Source organism: Lemur catta, chromosome 5 (genome assembly GCF_020740605.2).
Source record: "Lemur catta isolate mLemCat1 chromosome 5, mLemCat1.pri, whole genome shotgun sequence".
Taxonomy (NCBI): domain Eukaryota; kingdom Metazoa; phylum Chordata; class Mammalia; order Primates; family Lemuridae; genus Lemur; species Lemur catta.
In genome coordinates this window covers 73,017,534-73,041,609 of record NC_059132.1, presented here as the reverse complement: position 1 = coordinate 73,041,609, position 24,076 = coordinate 73,017,534, and the positions used below count along the sequence as shown (strand labels likewise).

The 24,076-nt window shown below is 35.3% G+C and overlaps 1 protein-coding gene across 1 annotated transcript in view; it reads left to right on the top strand.

Annotated features, from left to right (window-relative positions):
• The window catches only part of IQCM (IQ motif containing M), a 299,506-nt gene that overhangs the window by 129,474 nt on the left and 145,956 nt on the right, over positions 1-24,076 (top strand). Inside the window, exons 9-11 of the mRNA XM_045552628.1 lie at positions 4,776-4,974; positions 12,369-12,513; positions 17,580-17,714. Coding sequence (XP_045408584.1) covers positions 4,776-4,974; positions 12,369-12,513; positions 17,580-17,714 — 479 coding nt within the window. The remainder of the gene's footprint in view (positions 1-4,775; positions 4,975-12,368; positions 12,514-17,579; positions 17,715-24,076) is intronic.

Sequence of the window (24,076 nt, the reverse complement as noted above, 5' to 3'; positions counted from 1 at the left end):
GTGTATCTTCTTTTGAGAAATCTCTATTCAGGTCTTTTGCTCATGTTCAGTAATTTTTGGTTCAGTATCATTAACTTGGTGTTTTGAGTCAGTTTCATTAACATACATGGAATAAGGTATTGGTTAAAACATAGATATTCCTATTATATAGTTAGCAAAATTAGAATCATATGATATTATGGCTGACTTCTCTCTAGAAGATTGATAAATCCCCTGGTCTTATATTCTTTTAAAATGATGTGATGTGGCAGAGATTTTTACATATGTTTAAATCTTGTCCCATATTTTATAGATAAAATAATGTGTTCTTAATTTCTATAAACTTATTATTCTTGATGATTGATTAACTGATTTTCTATGTTAAAATTTTCATAGGATTTTTTTTTTCCCTCAAGTTCTGAGGGGCTAGTTGAAATGATTTATATACCACTTGAAAGATGTTTTATTCTAGCTTATATATAGATAAAGGCAAATAAATTGAAATTCATATATAGATTCAAAGAAAGGGAGTTTTCTCATATTTTTTACTAGAAAATAAATATTAATCATAACTTAATCAGTTTATTCAATCCTAGATAATTAATTCTTAGTTTGCTGACCTTGGATTAAGCAGACTATCATATGAAGTTGTCTGTTTCTGGATGAAAAAGTCCCAAATCCCGAATCAGTCCTTTTGCCTAGTCTAACAGGTTCATAGTTATGATATCAATTTAAACTGAAAAGTCTGTACCCACATGATTTTTCTTCTATAAATTGTTAAGAAAATGCATTGTTTATAAGGTTATCATTCTTTTGATGTTTCCTTCGAAAGATGAAACTTATCACCTATAACTTGTGGCAGGAGCTTTGGGCAAATGGGTGGGAAAGGCAGAAACTACCTGCTGGTAATATGACTGAATGGTATAATATACATTTAGCATAAATTTGCTATAATAACCAACAATCTCAGAGTGGAGAGAAGTGGAGTTCTCTATTGAGGACATATATATTCATTGTATAAGACTTTAGTCATTGATCACCTTGAAAGAAGAACATCTTATTGACAGTGAGGACATTGACAAATGTCAAGGTTTTAAAAATTTTATGCCCTAAAGTGTTTCTCATGACAGATAACTTACTGCTTGACAGATAATTTGCCTCTGAAATAAAGTCTTTTAAAAAAATCAGTTGGCAGGTATTATGTTAGTCTTTTGATATAAACATAAGTATGTGCATCAGTATCTATTGCCACAATAACATCACAAAACTTAGTGGCTTAAAACAACAACTATTTATTATTTCTCTTGAGACAATTATGAGGATCTGGTCCAGACTCAGTTGATTTCACCTGGTCTCACATGAGTGGGTACAACTTGTCTCTCTTCTCCTTGTGTCCTCTCATCATTTGGAGGCTTGCTGGCTTGTCCTCATGTGGATGTAGGGTTCTGAGAGAACTGTGTAAAGCTTCTTGAGGCACATGTTCAGAACTGGCACATTATCACTTTCGTTGGAGTCTATTGGCCAAAGAACTTCACAAGACCAGCTGAGAGTCATAGCCTAGGTAAATAGACCCTGCCTCTTGAGGAGTAGGGCTGCAAAGTCACATTGCAAAGATATAGGTTAAAGAAGTCATTAACTGGCCATCAATGCAATCAGTTTACCACAGTGTGCATCTGATGCTTTTATATTAATAATATTTTAGTTATATATTTAACTTAGGCAGAACTTTTCTTTGTTTAGTCACTTTTCATATTTTGGGCTTTGAAAAATAGGATGGCCTGCATTATAATGTTGAATTAGATAAAAATATGGACTATTGTAGTGAGTTCAAGGATCTTGGGGCTGATTAAGGAAAAGATAGACCACAAAGTGGCAGTAGCACACAACAAGCCTTATTTGGGCTGCACATGGACAGTTTTACATGAGAGGAAAAGTCCTTCACAGCAAAGGGCTTCTGAGACCATAACATGGAACCACTACCCAGAAGGAGAACAGTATAAGGAACTCCTGTGGGAGAAGGGAATTGGGAGAGGATTTACATGTTTAGGTGATGCCACTGAGCAACAGGGTAGGGAGTCTCTGGGTCAGTGAGCTCTGAAGGGCAGCAGTGGCCTCAGGCCTTTTAGATGTTGGATGCAGTTTTAATGGGGTATTTAAAGCTGACAGGCTCTAAATGGCTACAAATACACTTATTTGGGCCATGTCTAAGAATTTTGAGCAAGCTTTTGAGCTAGTGATCCTAATCTAATGTGAAGAAGTACACAACACAGGGGGCACTATACAGGGGCCATCTTTGGCTTTTTAAAATAACATTTATGTAACATCTGTATAACAACCATGCCAAATGTACCTTGTCATTTCTAGGAGCCCTCCTTTTATATAGTGAAGAAGAAAATCTTTGGTATGGTCTTGAAGCCATCTAGGATACGCAAAAGATGGGTTAAAAAGACATTATACGTTTTTTTGTTTTCTCTTAAGTATGGGACTTGCTTAATATGCTTCCAACCACTTATATCAACTGGAGCTTTTAACCCAAATAACTAATTTAAATTGTCTTTTCATCTTCGTCTCTCTGTTTCTCTGTCTTTGTTTCTGTCTCCTTTTTTGTCTGTCTCTGTCTCACGCACACACACACACAACACACACAAACTTTTCAGAGGTGATTAAGAGCTCTGTGCCCTCTGAGGCAACTTAGGAGACCAGCAGACCCTAGTGAACTAGAATTGATGCTTCAATAATACACATTACACATCACCTTAATATCACACATGTCCCTTTATATTTACACCTTAGGGTTAGAAGACAAAGCCTTCCCTCACTTTTTGGCTTGGCTCTTCTGAGTATTTCTGTAACAATTCCCGTATTTCTTCTGAGAGAAAGGAGAAAAAGATACCAACTGAGAATCCGTTAGATTGCACAATAGGTCTTGAAGCTCTGTGCAAGCCAGAACTAATCATTACCATTTCATATGCATTCCTACTTTGTCTCATACATCAAAGACCATTTGTAAAAACTGTTATGTTAATCAAGCAAAAATCCTTTAGAACGTGAAACTCCCTTTTTTCTATGCCATTCAAAATCAGTCTTAATTTAAACAAATAAACACAAAATTTTGTTTCCTGTTCTTCACCTTTACTGGTAGCTTTGTTTGTTTAATAATGTATCCATCCCTCCAGTGCACAAAATGATATATTTTTGTCTCAGTAATCTATAAAAATTTTCTCAAGAGAAAGATGGGGGGTGGAGAATGAGAATGATCGAAAGACCCAGTCAGCAATACAGAAGAGCTACAGTTATAAGAATATTGTACAAGGCTAACTTCCTTTGTTTTGCAAAGAGGGAAAGGATTTGTTTCTTTTACACGTACAGACACTAAGAGAACTAGCAGCCTCAGTTGTACATCTTTAGATATAGGTCAAAAGTAAATAACAGAGCACAGTTTTCTATACCTCAGCAAATCTCACTGGTTCACTTGGGAGTAAGAAGTTCAGGGAGTCAAAAAGGATATTCCATTACTTATGAAATGTTTAAATCTGGGGCTGATCTCCATTCTACTGGGCACAAAATTATCTTTTGAATGATATTCGAACTGATGTTCAAAAATGATGTTATGTTGGTGGTCAAACAACCTATGATACAGGACATACCAGAAAGATAACACAAGCTTCAAGACAAACTACAGAAAAGACAAATACAAAAAGACAGAACAGGGATTTCATCTGCCACCCAACAGATAGCTGGGCCAAATAAATTAAAATCAGATTCACTATATTTTAGTTACCAATAGAAGAAGGAAAATAATGGCCACATACAAAACAAAACATGATTTGTTCAAGAACCAACTTAGTGCAAAAACCAAAACAGACTAGGAGAAAAAAATGCAAAAAGAAGGTCAACATGAGTCAGAGATTTCACCCTGAGAATCAAGAAAATTGGGCGTGGGATTCAGACGTGTATGCACAGTACACTTTTGGGGCAAGACTCAGCCACTGTTGGGTGAATTGACTTGGGCATCTCAGTGGAACTCCAGCTGTGAAAGAGAGGCAGACACAAAACCATTAAGAAGAGGAGGCATTTTTATGTGCTAAGAATTGCAAGGGAACTAAATTTGGGACTTTGGAAGACTTCGAAAAATCTGACCACCACATAAAATATACAATAACTATATAAAGGGAAAAAGAAGACACAGAGTTATCAAGATTACAGATAGTCTGTTCATGGTAGAAAATCTGCATTTTTCTCACGTGTTTTTCATCACTGCAAGGGTCATCCATATCAGCACTGCAGGCTGATCATGGTTTCTAGTACGATCCTTCTCTTCTGCCGATTCTACAGTCCACGACCTTACCACAACACTGCAGTGCTTCTCAACTGAGAGCATTTGGGTTGAAATTACTTTTGATGATGTTTGGTAAGGTGAATACCAGTGCTAGATAATTAAATAATATTGAAGTAGTCTTCAGCTGCTGGGATAGGAAGATTACTCAAACTCAACTTGCCCTGTGATATGAAAACATTCTCTTTTGAATAGTTGTGGATAAACTTTGACAAATTCACTTTTTTTGATTTCCTCTCTACAAAAGGTTAATTTTATACATGCAATATTGATTCTGGCTTATTCAACCTTCTTTAGAGAAGCTTATTGATATATTCAGGTGATATTATATATTGAATTCTATGTACAAGTTACAATGTATTTCCTATTTCAATATATTTATCATTGAAAGAATTTAAGACTGTTTGCAGAAGTGTTTTCTAATCATCTAAAATAAGAACTTTTTATGTTTTATTTTTAGGGACAAATCTATTATAAATAAAGGTGATAAACTTGACAATAAAGTTAAAAGAATTGGACCACACATAGAAATCTTCCAAGTGTTCCAAGAAAGAACCAAATTCATTATTACCAAAAAAATAAGTAGATTGATCACTGTCATGCAGGCACATGTCAGAGGGTTTCTTGAACGGAAAAGATTACAAAGAATAATGACCAAGGTAAGATATGCATTTGATATAATATATTTAAAATTTCTTATGTAGATTCAATTAAGTAGAATTTTGAATAGTCACCTGGTCAATATGTCTATGATCTTTCTAAGTAAAGTTCTGTGTACTTTTGATTAAGAAAATGTTATGAATAATCTGCTTTGATGACAATTACAGATTGTGCCAAGTTGGAGACTTTGAACAAAAAACTTCACTTATCCTTAACAGTTGTGGAACCTCTTACTCTTAAGCCAGACTGTCTTTGCACTAAAGTTAGTTTCTTCTTTGCTGTTTATTCTCTGTTTACAGCAACTTTCTTACACTTCACACATTCCTGGGTACTCTTGCAGAGCATAAATGTTCAATTTAAAGAGAACTACACATGTAAATATCTACCTGGCCAACTTTTATAAATAGCAATTCTGATTTTTAAAATAAATCATGCAGACCAATTTTGCCTGGGCAAGTGCAGAGGAACCTGAGGGGGTGGATCTTGGCAAACCTTTGAGAGAACCCCAAATGTTCTCATCCTGAGGGTTAAAGTTACTATTAATAAGAAATTTGGGAAACCAACTATGAAGAAAAGAATAGATCCGGAGTGCCTACTCCAATTTCTTGCTCTTCTGGGAAGAGGTCTCTAGAATAGACTTGCAGTGGGCATCCCAAATATTTCTCTGAGAAAGCAATATCATTAGAGGTAATCCATCTGCTATCTCTGGGTGTAAGTTCATACGTGTGTATATTAATATGTGTATAATATACATATGTACTTGTTATGATTAAACATGATAATGCATGTAAAACTCTGGCAAAAAGTAGACATTCCATATCCTTAATCCTTTAGTAATTCTGTGAGGTAGCTGCTATATATATTTTATAGATGAAGAAACTGAAGCAAATTAAGTGATTTGCTCAAACAGCTGGTAAGTGACAGAGCTAGAATTCAAACTCATGTCTGTCTAACTCCAGTGACCATGCTTATTCTACATATCACGTCACCTACTCGAACTACTTTAGCCATGACTGATTACTCTGTAATCTAATCTAAAGCCATATCCCAGACCTATCTCTCTTGGTTGAGACTCAGGTAATAAATTGCCCACTTGTAAGGTCCACAGTTAAATTAAATTGCATGTAGCCTTAAATGAACTCATTTTCTTACTCTACAAAGCCTTTCTTTTCTTGTCCTACCTAAGTTGATGAAATATTCCACCACCCATTGTCCTGGCCATAAACCTGGAGTTCTCTTAGATGTTTTCAACTTCTTCACTTCCACATTCAACTGGTTACCACCTTCATAACATTTCTTGAACTATTCTTCTGAGTTTCTTACTCCAGCTTCCATTCATCTACCCTTACATTGAGAATTGCAATAGTTTCCTAATTAATTTCCTTACCTACAGACCTACTCCCATCCAATCTGTCTGCCATATGACATATTATAAAAATTCCACTCTGATTACCTTATTCCATGTCTTATAATATTTTGATGGTCCTGTATTGTGGATAGAATAAAGTATGAGTTCTCTAGCATAGTACACATGACCTCCCTGTTGTGGCTCTTGCCCTTTGCCTAGCTTCATCACATGATTCTCCCTCACATACTCCCTGTACTTTAGCAAACCCCAAACTTTGATTGTTTTGTGTTATGTTTTTATGCTGTTTTTCTCAGCCTGGAATACTCTTTCTCCTTTATCTTCTGATAAACTCTAAAGATCTTCCTAAAGTATATGCACCTAGACTATCCTTCCTGGTACATCGAACAGAGCTGATCTCTCCATCCTTCTGGTTATTACTGTACCAAGTTCTCTACGTTGTTATCTGCTCTTTATATATCTGTTATGGACAGTATGGTTTATATGACCTATCTGAGAGTACATACTCTTTATTTTTGTATTCACAGTATCACATACTATGTTGACACATAATGTACACTCTATATCATTTTATATGTACTTATCTGCTATTTTTCTTGTTTATTTTCTTCTTTGTATATGTTTACATTCTTTATTTTGGCTAAATACATTGTAAACTATATGAGGACAGGAATCTGTCTTGTTTTCTATTGTATTCAAATGCCTAGGATAGTGCTTAGCATATGGTAGGTACTCAATAAATATCTTTTGAATGGATGAATTCATTCAACAAAATATAATTGTAAAAGTTTATCATGGCACTTTAAGCTCTGTCTACATATGTTTGATGTATATTATGTAATTGAATTATAGTATTTCTTGCTATAGAGGGAATTGTAGGGTCATGTGTATTCTCTGGAACAACAAAAAAAAAAATGGATCTAGAAAATGCAGAGAGAAAGAATGGGCCTAAAATGAGGATGAAAGGAGAGACTGATAAGGAAGATGCTACATTTCTATATGGGGGTAAAATTTGAGATTAAAAGAATGGGAAGTACTTTTAAAGGATCAGAGCCAATATAAACTAGATTGTTGACTTTTATTTGGTTATAAAATTTGTTATGATCATTGATTTTCTTTTTTATTCCATCATTGGTATGGTGCTTTGTGTGTTGGATGGCTGCTTTGTTGATATGGTTAAAGTTGTTTTGCCTACTATTGAAATGCTAGTGGGAATGGCCTGTAATGCAATAAGTATAAATTTCCAGGACTGTACCTATGTGAAGGGTTGCTGTTGGGGGAATTCTTGATAGACTTTCTGCTCTAGAGGCTGCACAGCAAATCACTGGATAATTGTCAGTACTGTGGCAATTTCTCCACTGGGAGACTTCTATAGCCATATAGCTTGACTGCCACTTCAGAGCTTGTTGCTGTGGACAGTGTCTGCTGGAATGTCACTTTAAGATTTCTTAAGGGACTGTACAATTTCCACCATTTCCTGTGAAATACTCTTACTTTGAGTTTATTTGGAAATAATGAAATAGCAGTGAATTATCATGCATACATCAGGAGACCTCAAAGATTGCTATATTTTATTATCAACATTATTTCTACCATTCAGAATGTGCTTTTCCTTTAAAAATCTCTGTGTTGTTTGTTTATGTGTGTTTTGGTATAAGTAATAATGATATAAAAAATCATGAAGACACAAAAACATTGTATTTTCCTCAATGTAATGATTCTGAAATTTTGCTTAATATCAATATTTTTCTCTGAATATTTATAATTTATTTTATTTTATTTTTTTATTTCATGAATACTTATAATTTAATTTAAAAATTTTAATCCTAAATTGATACAGTCAGTTGCTATTGGCCAAAAATACTGAAATTCCATATTTGAATGGCTTATGGTTGCCATAAGAAAAAGTGTTTGAAATTGGCTTTAAGTAAATATTTGTTATAGAAATATTAATAAATTTGGAATAATCCTGGAAAATCTGAGTTTTAATGCTACCATAGCAATATCCTATGCATAGCTCAATGGTCTTTAATATTTGGGGGTTACAGAATTCTTTGAAAACTTGATAAAATGTGAATTTTGTATCTGTATCTTAAAAGAAGAACACAGAAACAATAACAAAATCCTGAAACCTATTCATGGACCCCATGGCACAGGTAACCTTGTATAGAACAGTTTTATTATACAAATGTGTTAGCTACCAGGTACTTGGAGAATTATGTTCATTTATTCAACTACATATGTTTGCATACATATGTATGTTTAAAACTGATAATAATTACTATATACTCAGTCTAATTTCCTACCTGGTATCGATCACATAGAGCATATAGTCAGGTGAGAAATGCAGACAACTAAGAAGTCATAGGTACTGTTACAGCACTTAGAAAGGCCACTTAACTCCATGGGCTGTGACTGGTATGGTAGTTGGACAGTGACAATAAACTGACACCTGGAGGATGAGGGGTTGCTATATTTTGTCAAGTAGACTGGGAGACTGACAGGCACAGAAAGGACATTATCAATAGCTTTAGGTGAGATAGAATGTTCAGGGGACTTGGGGATAGGTTGGAAGACAATGGCAGTAGAGGAAGTTGAAAGTAGGAATCAGATTAAGAATGTTCTTAAAAGCCACACTGAGGAGTTTAAGTGTATGAGAACAGATGACTTTAAAGTAGATCAGTGATATGATTAGATTTGTGTTTTAGAAAAATTACTGACTCTGGACAAATGAATTGAAGGGGAGACACAATGGAGGGAGAACAACTAGTATGCTTTTTTCATAATTGAGTGCATAGTGGTGATGGCTTGAGGTAGGGTTGGAGAAATGGACAGTTGATATGACTTTGAGTTTGATTGGATTTGGAGATAAGGAAGAGGATGGAGTTAAGAATGATTCCTAGGTTTTTGTTTTGAGCAACCTGGTATGTGGTTGAGAAATTCAGAATTTAAAGGGAAGAGCAGGCCAGGAGAGAGAGGGAAAAAAGGAAAGGAGGTACAGTCCAGTTTTCAATACTGTGAGTTTGAAACACTTTGGGGTAATTGTGGAGATGTATAGGAAGTAGGTCCAAAACTCAGAAAAGAGATGGAGCCATAGAGAAAGATTTGGGATTCGTCAGTGGTTCTTACATTGTTTTTCATTTTAACACACCTGAAGAAGAATATAAAACATGCTCACCCATAAAAGTAGCTCAATTTGGCAATGATTCTCATTATGTCACTGAGAAAGATGTTTCCCCAGGTGACACATGGCTCCTTAATGCATTCAGGTCTCTGTTCATTGCCACATTATCACAAGGCTGCCCCATACTGTACCATTAAAATAAACCCCACTCTGGTCACTCCCTATTCCACTTAAAACACTTTACTGTTCTTCGTATCACTTGCTGCCACCTAACATATATTTGTTTAATGGATGATTGTTCCTTCCACTAGAATGTAACTCCCCGAAAACAGGAATTTTGTCTTTTCTGTCCATTAATCTATTCGTAAGGTCTAGAACATTCTTGGCACATATTAGGAGCCTAAAATGTGTTTTTGAATAAATTATTATCATTATTTTTAAGGACAGTCTCACTCTGTCACCCCAGCTAGAGTGCAGTGGCATTGTCTTAGCTCACTGCAACCTCAAACTCCTGGGCTCATGTCATCCTCCTGCCTCAGCCTCTCGAGTAGCTGAGACTACAGGAGCGTGCCACCATGCCTGGCTAATTTTTCTATTTTTTGTAGAGATAGGGTCTCACTCTTGCAAAAGAAATCTACTGACACACTTAAGCAGAAAGATACTGAGTACTATATTGGGTGGAGGTGTAGAGAACTAAGTTGAGAAACATGAAGGAATGATGAAGGCTGGGTACCTTCCCATACTCCAGTCAAATCCTGCACAGAAAGAGTCTGGTGCTGATACTGAATTCTGGGTATTGCTGTCTCCATGAATGATGCCTTTGAAAATGGATAGTGCTGACCCAGTTACTCTACCACACAAAGAGATCTCCCACTGTTTCATTTTTAAAAGCATTATTAGTTTGCATTCAAAGTCTGGGGTTGGGGCAAATAGTGGATGAAATTCAGATGTCTGTATCCTAGCACCAGAAGAGGTGTGGGTCTTCAGCATCTGACTTTTGCCTTCAAGCTGTGGAAAGTGAATTCTGCCTCCCAGTAAGATTCATATGGTGGGAATGCTCAAAAAGGACAACCAATTCATTATTTTCTTAAAAAAGGACAACAGCCTATCGAATAAAAGGCAGATTAAGGCCGGGCGCGGTGGCTCACTTCTGTAATCCTAGCACTCTGGGAGGCCGAGGCGGGTGGATCGCTCGAGGTCAGGAGTTCGAGACCAGCCTGAGCAAGAGTGAGACCCCGTCTCTACCAAAAATAGAAAGAAATGATTTGGACAGCTAAAAATCTATATAGAAAAAATTAGCCGGGCATGGTGGCGCATGCCTGTAGTCCCAGCTACTCGGGAGGCTGAGGCAGTAGGATCGCTTAAGCCCAGGAGTTTGAAGTTGCTGTGAGCTAGGCTGATGCCATGGCACTCACTCTAGCCTGGGCAAAAAAGCGAGACTCTGTCTCAAGGAAAAAAAAAAAAAAAGGCAGATTAAAAGTACACATTAGAAGATGTTATTAACTGTTGAGAGATACCAGCAAGCATTCAGAATCTGCCATTGAATGGAAGGAAAAAGAAGAATAGGAGGGTAGTAATATTGTACTAATTTATTTCTCATTCAGACAAAAAATATCATTTCATTGATAATATTGATAAATTACAAAATTCGGTTTAAGCATAGTATTTGAAAATTTCAAAGAAGAGCCACAAAATCAAGCAAAGATGAAGAAAAATAAAACGATAAAACAGCCTTCAAAGAATCACACAAAACAGAAAATAACATGACAGAAGGAAGAACAATAAAAAATATGCTAGGAAATAAATATGCTAGGAAAGTTTATGAAATGGGTAAAAAAACACTAAATTCAACTAAATTAAAAGGAATATAGAGTATAGTTAAAAGCGTGGGCTATGGAATGTCCTTCTGGTTTCAAAACCAATTTTGCAACTTACTAGCTATGGGGCCTTGGAACAGTTATTTAAATATTTTCTGCTTCGGTTTTTTCACTTATAAAATGGTATGCTAAGCACACAAAAGGAAAGCTGACTCACAGGAAAATTTATAAATGTAAATACATTCTTAAAACAAACAAAAAAAAGAAAGTCTTTAATTCAAGAAATCAAGAACAGGAAGATAAACCTATTTTTTTAAAAAAGAATTTATAAAGATAAATACAGAAAGTAATGAGCTAGAAAATGTAAAATGTAAAAATAATTGAATTGATAAGTAAAATGGAACTGGCTGTTTAAAAAAGAGAAAAATAAACCCGGAAAATACATGAATTTTTAAAACTTTAATTTTTAAAAAAACTGTTGTGGTCAACTGTAAAAAATGCATATAGAGATAGAGAAGAATATATTCACAGGTAAAATAATAAAAAATTTTTGCATGTATGCTAGAAAGGGTTAATTTCTTTAATATTCAAAGAGATTTTAGAAATCAACAAAGAAACCTGAAAAAGCCCAGTGAAAAATAGGTAAAAGAGATGAATGTACAATTTTCAAAGGAAAGAAAAGACAAGCTCTGAGCACCCAGAGTGGACTATTTAGGCAAGAATCATCTAGTACAGAATAATGCCTTAAGAAAACTTATTTTTTCTCTGGCTAAATGGGCTACATATTTTAGAAATCTGAACACCAACTTAGGAAGTGTCTGTAAGAGTAGCCATCATTGGAACCTCTATTCTAGGGTAAGTATGAATATCTGATGAGAAAGCAAATCATAATGAAGCTCTCTGAACTTCAGGGAAATTATGTTACTCTACAATGCATGTATTTAACCAGCCTAGGCAATAAAGAATAAATACAGCCATAATCTCAGAAATTGGGGGAAATAGATTATATGAAAGGGGCAAAGTCAAATTAAATATAAATAGCAGAAACATACAAGGAACTTTTCTGTCTGTATTACTGTTTTATAGGCTTTGCATCATGGACCTAATTTGAGAGCAGTAGTGAACATGTATCGCAGAATAATCCACCGTGTTAGATATCGACTTGGTCTTTGGAGAACAAGACAAATTATAAATTTATCAGAGCTAGAGGAATGGATGGACAGAAAAAAATGTAAGTGTTACAGTCATTTCTGGTTTGAATTTAGGTTTGGAATTAATTTAACCATTGAAATTTTATATATAATTGCCCACAGAAACCAAAGGTAGACTATATTTTTATATTGCTGTAAGCAATTTGCATTATAAAGTTGCATATTGTAGATTTGGATTAATTTATTAGGATCCTGTATAAGCAACAGAAAACTTATTTTAGCTAACTAAAGTAAAAAGGAAATTTAAAGAGAGAGAATATCAGAAAGATAGCTAAAGAATCAGATTTCAGACAGAATGTGAACCAGAACTGCTCCAGAGATCTAGGGAACAGGAAATAAGGGACAATCTCTATTTGTCTCTGGGGGATAGATAAGCCCTTATCACTTAAAGATTTTTTGTTCCTTTGCTTTATATTCAAATTCCAGGGAGAAAGCAACTGATTGATTTAGCTTAAGTCTTAAGTCCAATACTTTGCAGTAGGTGGGTAGGGAATATTGCTTTAGAGTTGCAGAGGCTGTATCCATTGGAGGAGGGGGTAGCTCCCCAAAGGAAAATTAAATGTTGGTACAAGAACAGTTAATGGACACTCAGCAAACTAAACTACACATTGCTTATTAGTGTTAGAATTCTATTCATAGTACAAGGATCACAGTTTATATCTTAACTTTCAGAGATCCGATTTCTGTTTAATCAATTCAGTATTGCTTAGGGTTAGAATAGATTATTAGAGCCAGTTTCTTGACTAACAAAAAATAAATGATCTAAGTAAATTATATTTAATTGGAATCATCTTACTGCTTTATAAAGCAAAAATGCTACATTTTCGGTAGTTTCAGCTAATCATAAAATTTTACATTTAGGATTGTAAGTTCCATGAAGACAGGGACTGTGTCTGCTATGTTTATCAATGAATACCCACTGTCTAGCATATGACTAGTTTATCAGAAAGGCTCAAAAATATTTGTTAAAAGGATAGTTTTCATTAAGCTTATTAGTTATGACAAAATTTTGTGCCAAAAGGTATTTACCACTAACCAGAACTCTTTGAGTTAGAATGGTTCCTTTTCTGTGGCTAGAGGTAGAGGAGGGAAGACACCAGAGAGGGAGGTGGGGGAGTCGGGCTGGGGGGCAGAGAGAGAGAGAGTGATATTGATTCCATATAAGTTAGAAGTCTCAGCTAGATCACATCACCCAGTCCAACAGACTGGTTTCCAGAGAAAAAAACAGAAAAGAGCAAAGTATCAGAGAGATGGAAGAGGAAGAGGAAGGGAGAAATAGAAAGCACATGCGGATGACCTAAACCGGTCTGACAAGCAAAGTCACTGGGCTGTCAACTTTTGATCTTCGCCAAGGCCCCAGGATTCAGGCTAGTTGCAGAGGGAGAATGGCTTTTCTTGTCTCCCGCTACCTCCACAGGTGGCGCCTGCCACTTTCTGTGCGAAAGATGCTGGCTAGGGCGAGGGGTGGTGCCACAGTCCACCCGGCGCCCCAGCGCCTGTAAGTCCCGCAGGCGTTAGCCTCCCACAACTAGGGAAGCACTCAGAGCTCACACATCAAAACGGGTCTAGCTAGTTGACCGTAGGTCGTGTAAGGGCTGAGCTTGTCGCCAGAGCCCCCAGGCTGGGGGAAGGGAGCCGCCTGACAGCGTATCACACCGAGTTGGCTGGGTTGCCGACCCTGAAAATGGCGAGTGCCCGCCCGCAGAGCGCTAGCACTGGGCGTGACTGTTCAGGAGTTGGCAGGTGCCGGATGGGGGCTGAGTCATCAGGATGCCCCATTGTCTCTTGTGTGTTGCCCTCCCACAATCTCATGCCTGTCCAGCAGGAGCTCCGGCTCTTATCCACCCTGAGCGGGCCTGTTAGTCCGCGGTGGTTTCCAGGTTAGAATCCCCTATTTAGTGTTCACCCCTGTGGCTCTGGACCGGCTGAGTGGTAGAGACAATTTACCTGTCTCCTAACTGCCTCCAGCGGTAGCCCAGACCCGTCCCTCCCCCGCCCAGTGCAGTCCTGGCCGGGAGCTCCGGGAGTTCAAGATGCTTCCCACTATTGTCTCCTCTCCATAGAGCCCCACATCTCCCTGGTGATTTTGCACCGACTTCAGGCAGATTCCTGTCTGAGTGGGTGTGGAGGTCAGTGGGGAAGCAAGACATTCTCCTGTGGGTCTGATCCCACCTCACTTGCTGGCCAGGCGGGTGCAGCCGTCCCACGCTCTACTCTGTATTGTTTGTCTCTCACTCTCCAGATTTCACGATCTTATCTCCCGTTCACCTTTTCTTTTTCCTGCTTTTTGTGTCCCATGCTGATTCTCTGCTGATTCACAACTCTATTCTTGCGGGGGAGCGATCCACTCATGTGTAGGAGGTCAAGATCTACGCCTTCCTCTCTGGGAGCAGGAATCCAGGAGGTTGCTTCCACTCTACGATTTTTTTTCATCCCTAAATTCATTTTTTAACCTTATAGATTCTTGCTTATTTTTCTTGGCTTTACTTTCTTTCCATGATTTCTCCCCCTGATTTATAACTACAGATTTCAATATTTTTGCATCTTAAAATAAACTCTCTGTTTAAGAAAAAAACAATGTGATTTCTGTTTTATAGCCTGGACTCTGGTAATTTCTATCTGGGAAGCTCTTTGAGTAAAAGTCTCAAAGAAAGTGAGGAGTTAGCCAGGTGGATCTATGGGGGAATAATGTTCTACAGAAGGATCAGCAGGCACAAAGTCCTTAATTTGCAGGCTGCTAGTATTAGAGGAAGCCAGGAGATTAATATTACCGGAATGGAGTTTGCAAGTGAGAGCAGAGCAAAATGAAATGGTAATGGTAGTGGAGAGCATAGGTCGTGTCAGACTTTATGGACCATGATATTTTACCTTGAGGGAGTTGTGAAGCCATTGGAGAATTGCGGACAGAGGACTATGATACCACGTATGTTGAACACATCACTGGTAATTTTGTTGAGAATAGGCTGACATGAGGCAAAGACAGAATAAAGGAGCCCAGTTTGGACAGATGGTGCTCTGTGCAACATAGGATCTGAACAGTAGAATAGAATTAACTAAATGAATAAATTAAGAATTACCAGCTGAAGTATCCATTTACATTGAGGGTTAAAGTAACTCTAGAGTCCACAGAATTTGCAAGTTCTTATTTGTCTTCATGTTCCTTAAAAAACGTTTCATCCGTTTTGTGTTTTGATTGCTGATTGGGTGATATTTGGCAGGTATACACCTTTTAAAGCATCTTTTAATGATCAGAAAATTTCATTAATTTTCATGATTTGTTTTATATTTACCCTGAGTATACCAGACTAGATTATTAATTATGCTAGCATGTTGCTGAAAGTTTGCTTATAGGACATAATATACAGGTTAAGGAAATTGTTATCTATTAATATAGTCACAAAATCATAATGTTAATAAATGCATCAATCTGATTTTATGAGAAACATCTAAAATTGATTAACTCAAGGAAAAACTAATAAAGGCATATATACTTTTTCAAGGAGAAATATATTTACTTAAACATAAAAGTGAAAGGCAAAATTCTTGTTTTCATAGTTGGAGTTTCTCTAAAATCAGACCCTGAGACAAGAATTCAAGTACAACTAATTTATTTGGGAGTTAATCCCAGGAAATACTGTTAGTGGAAGGGATGGAAGTCAAAAAAGAGAGTATTATCAAGGAAATTATGATGAGGACAACTGGAGCTTAAGCCCTATAATGAACTCAAGAAAACATTGTAGCCAACCGGTCTTAAGTGCTGAGTCTTTATCCACCAACTCCAGTGGTTGAGGGACGCTCTAGTGGAGGTCTTAATTCCCTGGTACATCTGGCTTGCTGCACAGGTGGGTAGAGTGAAGTCCTGCAGCCAGAGGGAGCCCTTAGGCAATGGAATGCAGATATTGGCAATTGAAAGTCAAGTCAGCATGCACAGAAATGTAAGGGACAAGGACATATGGACAGGGCACCAGAAGAAACTGCTCTAGTTTGCTTATTCAAAAAAGAGAAAAAGTCATAGGTATACTAAATATGAATTTACATTTATTTTACTGCTGTGTTTCAGGAGCTGGAGAAAACTACTTATATTTAGGGAATCACTAAACATTTCTTGAATTTGTTGATGTCTCATGAATATCTCCCTTGACTAAATGAATGAATGAATGGATAGAAAATTGAAATCCATATGGTTGAGTGCTGGGATGATATAACTTATGTTAGAAACCACTCTGGTGCCCTTTATTATTGGGAACCCATATTTCAGAGCTAAACCTTTCATTAGGCAGTCCCTGTCATCCTGTAAATGCTAACAATCAGCTTCATAGGGTTAATCCAACACACTTCAGAGCTGAGACTCTTTTTGAAAAGAAGAAATTAATTGTTTATGGAAAACTACACTTACAAACTGTATGCATCAATTCTCTTGCTCATTATTTAACTCCTGTCTAATGTCAAGAATGGGAGATAGATGTCAGTTGGCCCAACTGAGTGGTTTTCTGCAATAGTCCTGAGCCAGGAATGGCAAAGTACCTTAAACTAAAAAGTAGCAATACATTAAGTTAGCAAGCAAAAAGTAGGCATTGCTCCCAATTAGGGGTCAACTCAGTCCAAAGTGGAGTCACCAATTCAAATAGTTATAAAGTGTTAGAATCCAAAAAGAGGTGAGGAAAAGTAGAGAAGCTGATAAATAACGAGCACTGAAATGGATCAGCAGGAGTCAGACTGCCAGAAATCTTGACATTAAAGCTGTCTTATGATGTGGGTTGAGTGTTGATATACGTAGGGTCTACGGTCAATTGTCAAGAAACCAGGATAGAGGATGCCAGTGTTCTTCTTGGGGAATCAAGTCCAGATTTCACTACTGCAGAATGTGGGGTGGTTGTGGGAGGAGCATGTCCATTTCCTTCTGACCTTCGCCAGGAGGTTGACGTAGTGCTAGTCTAGTCATGGAGGCTTATTGGTAGACATGAAAATAAAGCTGAAGTTAATGTTTCTTCAAATTCAGATGAACCCTTTAGGTGGCTTGTACTTGGTATATTATTTATTTGTAAAGAAAAAGTATATATATTTGTTTACCTTTTTGTTCTTTTAGTCTATGAAACAATGTTTGCTAAGAGAGAAGATTGGCAAGGAATAGAAAGAGGTGAGCTCCTTAAGTTCTTCAACGAATGTGGTCATTTCCCAACTCAGAAACAACTTGATGACATCTGGGACTTGGTCCATCAAGGTAAGTAGTTTCTCATTTCTTTTCTTTTTTTTCCCCCTTCTTTTCCTTTCCACTTCTTTCTTTTCTGTCTCCCTGCTTTCTTCTCTTACTCCCTTCTTTCTCTTACTAAACTTGTTTTGTAAGTCCCTTTCCTCAAATATCTTTGTATCTGATATTAATATATATGAAGAAAGAGATTTAAAAGGTAGTTTAAAAGAAGTTAATACAGTAAAGGGTTTTTTTTTTTTTGGAGGAGGAGAGAGATGGTTTTAACTTTTTATAGCTTTTAAATATATTTTTGATATAAAATAAATTATGACTAGCTGAGTGTATTTTATACTAGTATATTTTAAATAGTGATGCTAAAAAGCTTTCTCCTGGATAGTTATGTTTGATACTGAAGAATATGTCAAGTTTAAATTATAAACATTGTAAGCTATTTCAATACAATAGATGTTTACAGTTAGAAAATCATTTCTTTTATGAACAGTACATAAATGAAAGCATAGTGTTATATAAGAATTTTTAATAATTTAAATGTAGCAATATTTCTCTCTTTACTAAAGACAAATAAGGGGCTGGAGATTGTCACCAGGGTGTAGGAAATCCCAATGAATTTTTAATTCTTCAAGATTCTTCTCAGCTTTTTCCCCTCCAGCTTTATTGAAGTATAATTGATAAATTAAAATGGTTTATATTCAAGGTATACCATGTGCTGATTTGAGATACATATACACTGTGTAATGATGACCACAATGTAATAATCAATACATCTGTCATCATCCAGTTATCGTGTGTGTGTGTGTGTGTGTGTGTGTGTGTGTGTGTGTGTGTTGAGGACACTTAAGATCTGCTTTTTTTAGCAAAGTTCAAGTATACAATACAGTATTATTAACTACAGTCACCATGCTGTAGCAGATCCCCAGAACTTATTTGTCTTTCCATTGAAAGTTTGAATGCTTTCGCCAACATCTCTCCAGTTTCCCCACCACCTAGCCCCTGACAACCACTGTTCTACTCTCTGCTTCTATAAGATCAACTTTTTAAGATTCCACATATAAGTGAATTTGTCTTTCTGTGTCTGGCTTATTTCCATTAGTGTAATGTCCTCCAGGTTCATCTTTGTTGTCACAAATGGCAGAATTTCCTTTTTTAAGGCTCAAGAGTATTCCATTGGATATTACATTTTCTTTATCCATTCATCCATTGTTAGACACTTAGGTTGATTCCATATCTTGGCTGTTGTGAATAGAGCTGCAATGAATGTTGGGGTATAGATATCTCTTTGACAAACTGATTTCATTTCCTTTAGATATATACCCAGGAGGAGGATTGTTGGATCTTATGGTAGTTCTATTTTTAGTTGTCTGAGGAACTTTCATACTGTTTACATAATGGCTGTACCAGTCTGCATTCCTACCAACAGCATATAAGGGTTCCTTTTTGTTCACATCCTGACCAACACTTGTTATCTCTTGACTTTTTGATAATAGCTATTATAACAGATGTGAGGTGATATCTCATTGTGGTTTTGATTTACATTGGTGATTAGTGATGTTGAGTATTTTTTCATATACCTGTTGGACATTTGCATGTCTTCTTTGGAAAATATCTATTAAGATATTGCCCGTTTTAAATTGTATTATTGTTATTAGCTATTAAGTTGTATGAATTTCTTATTTATTTTGGATATTAACCCTATATCAGATATATAGTTTGCAAATATGCTCTCACATTCTGTATGTTGCCTTTTCATTTTGTTATTTCCTTTGTCGTGTAGAAGCTTTTTAGTTTGATGTAGTCCTATTTGTTTTGTTTTGTTTTGCTTCTGTTGCCTGTGCTTTTGGTGGCATATCCAGAAAACCATTACCGAGACCCATTGTAAAGGAGCTTTTATGTTTTATTATAGGAGTTTAACAGTTCTAGACTTTACATTTAAGTCTTTAATACATTTTGATTTAATTTTTGTGTATTGTATAAGACAAGGGTCTAATTTCATTCTTTCGCATGTGGATATCAAGTTTTCTCAACACCATTTGTTAAAGAGACTATCCTCTCCCAATTGTGTATTCTTGGCACCCTTGTCAAGATCAGTTGCCTGTACATGTGTGGGTTTATTTCTTGGCTCACTATTCTGTTCCATTGATCTATTTGTCTGTTTTTAATGCTTGTACCACACTGTTTTGAATACTACAGCTTTGTAATATAGTTTGAAATCAGCAAGTGTGATGCCTCCAGCTTCATTCTTTCTCAAGATTAATTTGGCTATTCATGGTCTTTTGTGGTTCCATATGAATTTTAGCTTTCTTTTCTTTTTTTCCCTAAAATGCCATTGGAATTTTGTTAGGGATTGCAATTGAATCTGTAGGTCACTGTGGGTAGTATGGACATTTTAACAATATTAATTCTTCTAATCCATGAACACATGATGTCTTTCCATTTATCTATGTCTTCAGTTTCTTTCATCAATGTCTTAGTGTTTTCAGTGTACAGATCTTTTACCTTCTTGGTTAAATATATTCCTAAGTATTTTGTTTTCTTTGATGCTATTGTTAATGGTAATTGTTTTGTAAATTTCTTTATCAGATAATTTTTTGTAAATGTCGTGAAATGCAACTGGTTTTTGAATGTCAGTTTTTCTTTCTATATCTGTACAGTAATGTTATGGCTTTCTACCATGTTTAGAGATGATGTGTCCACAATTTAATCAAGAAAAAATAGTAAATGAATAAAATAAAACATTTCAGGATCTTTTTTTTTTAACATAGGGAAAGTGCTCACATACTAGTAGGAAGGTATGAGTAAAGTCACAATGGAAAGGTTGGAATTTCATTGTATGTTTCAAGTTCTCTTCCTCCATTCTTAGAGCAAATTTACCCAATTCTTTACCTACGGACTGCTGTATCCCGAGTACCTAAAACAATTTTTTAGACTTTGATAAATATTTTTTCCTTGTTGCAGAAACATTTAGAACATTTGCACTTTAGGAGTTATGAGTAGGTTGTTTGTTCAAGTGAATTTTCCTAATGATAAAAATATTGAATGTTTCTTATATAAAATTTGGAAAATATAGAAACAAAATTTATAAGAAATAGTAATTATTAACATTTCATATATCAAATATATATGAATATTTGAATATATATTTCATTTCATATATATCTTTCTAGTTTTTTCTGTGCATTTGAAATTGTATAAAAATTTATATAAAAAATTTATTGTTTGAACATCTAGGGTTTTTTTTTGCTTAACAATACTCATAAGTTTCCAAGCTACAAATATCTTTTACAACTTTAGTTATGACTGAGTAATGAGCTATCTTATGGGTATTCTGTAATGTATTTACTGTTGCACATTTGTTTTCATTTTTCTTTATAATAATGAAATTTAAAAAATTGAATGCAGCAAAATATAATGAATCGTTTCAGAAACATATATAGTATTGGTAATTTAAAATATATATTTTTTCAAATCAACAATTTCATAAAGATAGTTTTCTCTACTGATTATTTTGGAGTACATGATACAGGATTAGATTTAGAGCATGGCTCTGGAGTTAGCTTGTGTGGGTTTAATTCCCTGCTCTACCACTTACTAGCTGTCTGTCTTTGGACAAGTTATTTATTCCTTCTATGCCTTAGTTTTATCAGCTATAAAAGAAAGATAACATCTAAGTTACTGGATTGTTATGAGGCTTAAGCAAAGTAATTCATGTAAAATATTTGGTACATTAGAAGTGTTCAATAAATGTTATTATAAATAATTTTACGTAATATTTTAAAAATGTTTAAATATTGAGCCTAATTATATAATGACTCATTTTTATAGAGATTTGGTTTCCACCCATATCACCTCTTTTGATCATCATAATGATCTGTGTACCAGAGGAGGTGATACGTTGATTTATGCTCATTTTATAGATGAAAGAGCTGAGGCTTAGAAAGAGACTCTTCTAAGCTCATTGACAGAGCTGGAACTTTAACCTTGTTCTCTTCATGTCAAGGTCAATGCTTTTTACGTTTTACTGTATGGAGACATTTTGAAAATCAATGTTATGGAAACATAATTAGATGATGGTTTAAACATTTTTGATAGCAAGGGCTGCCTTTTATTCATTTTTCACAGACTAGCTTAATGACTTGCAATAAAGTAGGTTTTCTGTAAATGATTGAGTCTGTTAAAATTCCTGTTAAAACTAGAATTTTCAAAACTAAACTTAATTTAAAAACATTATTTTCTATATAATATATAAGATTGGGAAGCTTTCCTTTACAGGAAGGGGCACTCCAACATAATTTAAAAACTATGTCTAGTTATATCCATCCATCCAGTTAAAAAAAAATCTTTTGGTGAATAGGAAGCTTTCATTTAAAATGGAGGAGATTTTCTAAACTAATGAAAAGAAAATAAAATTTATAGGAAAAGAAGCTAAATTAATGGATTTCTATTTGATTCTGGTATATATTCCATTTTTAAGAGAATCTGATTTTATGCATTTTAGATTGTCAGTCATCTTCATTCATACTGACTTCTTTGATTGTGTATAATAGCTCCAGATGTGCAACCTACGCATTTTTTCATCCGGTAGAATATTTCACCTAATGCACATGTAGTTAATTCAATTGATTAACTTTTTCAATGTATGACACCAAGTGGGTCACATTCCTAAAACTGTATGTATTCAGGTATTTTTAGCTTCTCTTTTTGTTTTCATTCTTTATTCTTATCACTATGGTAACAAAAACATTTGTGACTGAGGACATGATTTTTACCAAAAAATCTTCCTTTGGGAGAATGAAGCAACTTTGGGCTGCATGTATAGGCAGACCTTAAAACCTGCAAACAGTGCTAACATGAAACCCTTTACTTGATATTCATTTAAATCCCAACAAATGAGACTAATAATAGAATAGCATGTCTGAAAGTAAGGAAAATAATGCACTGTGGTTCTGTCTTATCTATTCACAAATCTGGCTGATCTTTAGCAGTTTGAACTTTGAAGGTTTTTCGGTATTTTTCCAACATGTAAATAGAACTTTTAGTTCATTTTCTGCAATTACAGTGATTAGAAAACTCAGCAATGAAGATGAGTCCATTTTTAGTGTGGAGCCTTAGACAAAATCTTAAAATCAAAAACATGAAAGCTACTTATATGTTATTTAACCTAAAATATCCTATGTATCTGAAGAAACTATGGTGTGAGATATCATGTGAATTATTTTAGGCTCCTTGCCTAGTTGGTGGCAAACTGTAATACATCCTGGGCCTGCTGTTCCTCAGAGCACAGCTTTGTCCACCACATGCAGACAATGCTGCACTTTGTGCTACTTTGTCAGGATGTGGCTTTCTGTTATTAAATAGGGAACATACACTGATTTTCTTTTAAAATTTTTTCACATGAACAAGCACTCTAACAATGAAGTTTTAATTACACAAAAAGGGGTTAAAAGAATTTTTAAAAGATAGTAAAGGATTCTAGGGTACAAGACATGAGACTAGTAAATTCTGATGGCAAAAAAATGTAGAAGTATCAGAGGTGACATGTTACAATGGCATTAAATAACTTCTAAAAATGAAACAACACATTTTATCTTAATATCTAAGCAATAAAAATATTCCTTTTATTATCATCTCCACTTCATCAATGAAATGAGTCTCCTGAAGTATTTTGTCATGAAGTTCTTTAGCAGAATTTGAGGTATTTGTCTTATACAACGCTAGATCACTTGAGAAGTGTTTGATGTTTTTCTCTTCTGTCTGTTGGATCTATTGCTAGGGTTCCATTAATCTATAGACTCTTTCTATGTGTTACAAGGGTGTAAAGGTTTTGGCAGTGGTGTCTACAGCCTCTGTGTAGCAGGATGCCATTTTTATGGTATTTAGTAGGTATTCTCTAATGCTTTCAACTATGTGAGAGATAAAAACACATTCTCTTCTCTGGTTGAGAATTTCAGGGATAAGTGATAAAGTGAAAGGAAATGTATAAGAGCATACTAATGTATACTTTCCTTGGTTGAGGCAACCCAGAATCTTTTTTGGTGAAATTGTTGTTTGCAAATATATTCAACAAACATCTTTTGAGCATTTAATATGTGCTGTGAAACAATATGGTTCAAAGATCTCAGAGTCCCCATAATAACTGGAGGGACATACACATATATAACTAGATTAATACAGTGTTGCCAGTGCTTAGACATTCTCACATGTATCAAGTGCTAAAATGATACAGAGATTAATTATGTGTTCAGTTTGGAGATCAAGGAAGGTTTTAGAGAGTGTTTAAGACTTTAAGTTAATCATTATAGGACAAGTTAACTAGATAAAAGAGAAAGGTTTAACACATAAAAGATCATATGCAAAGCAAATTAGAATTTTCAAGGCAG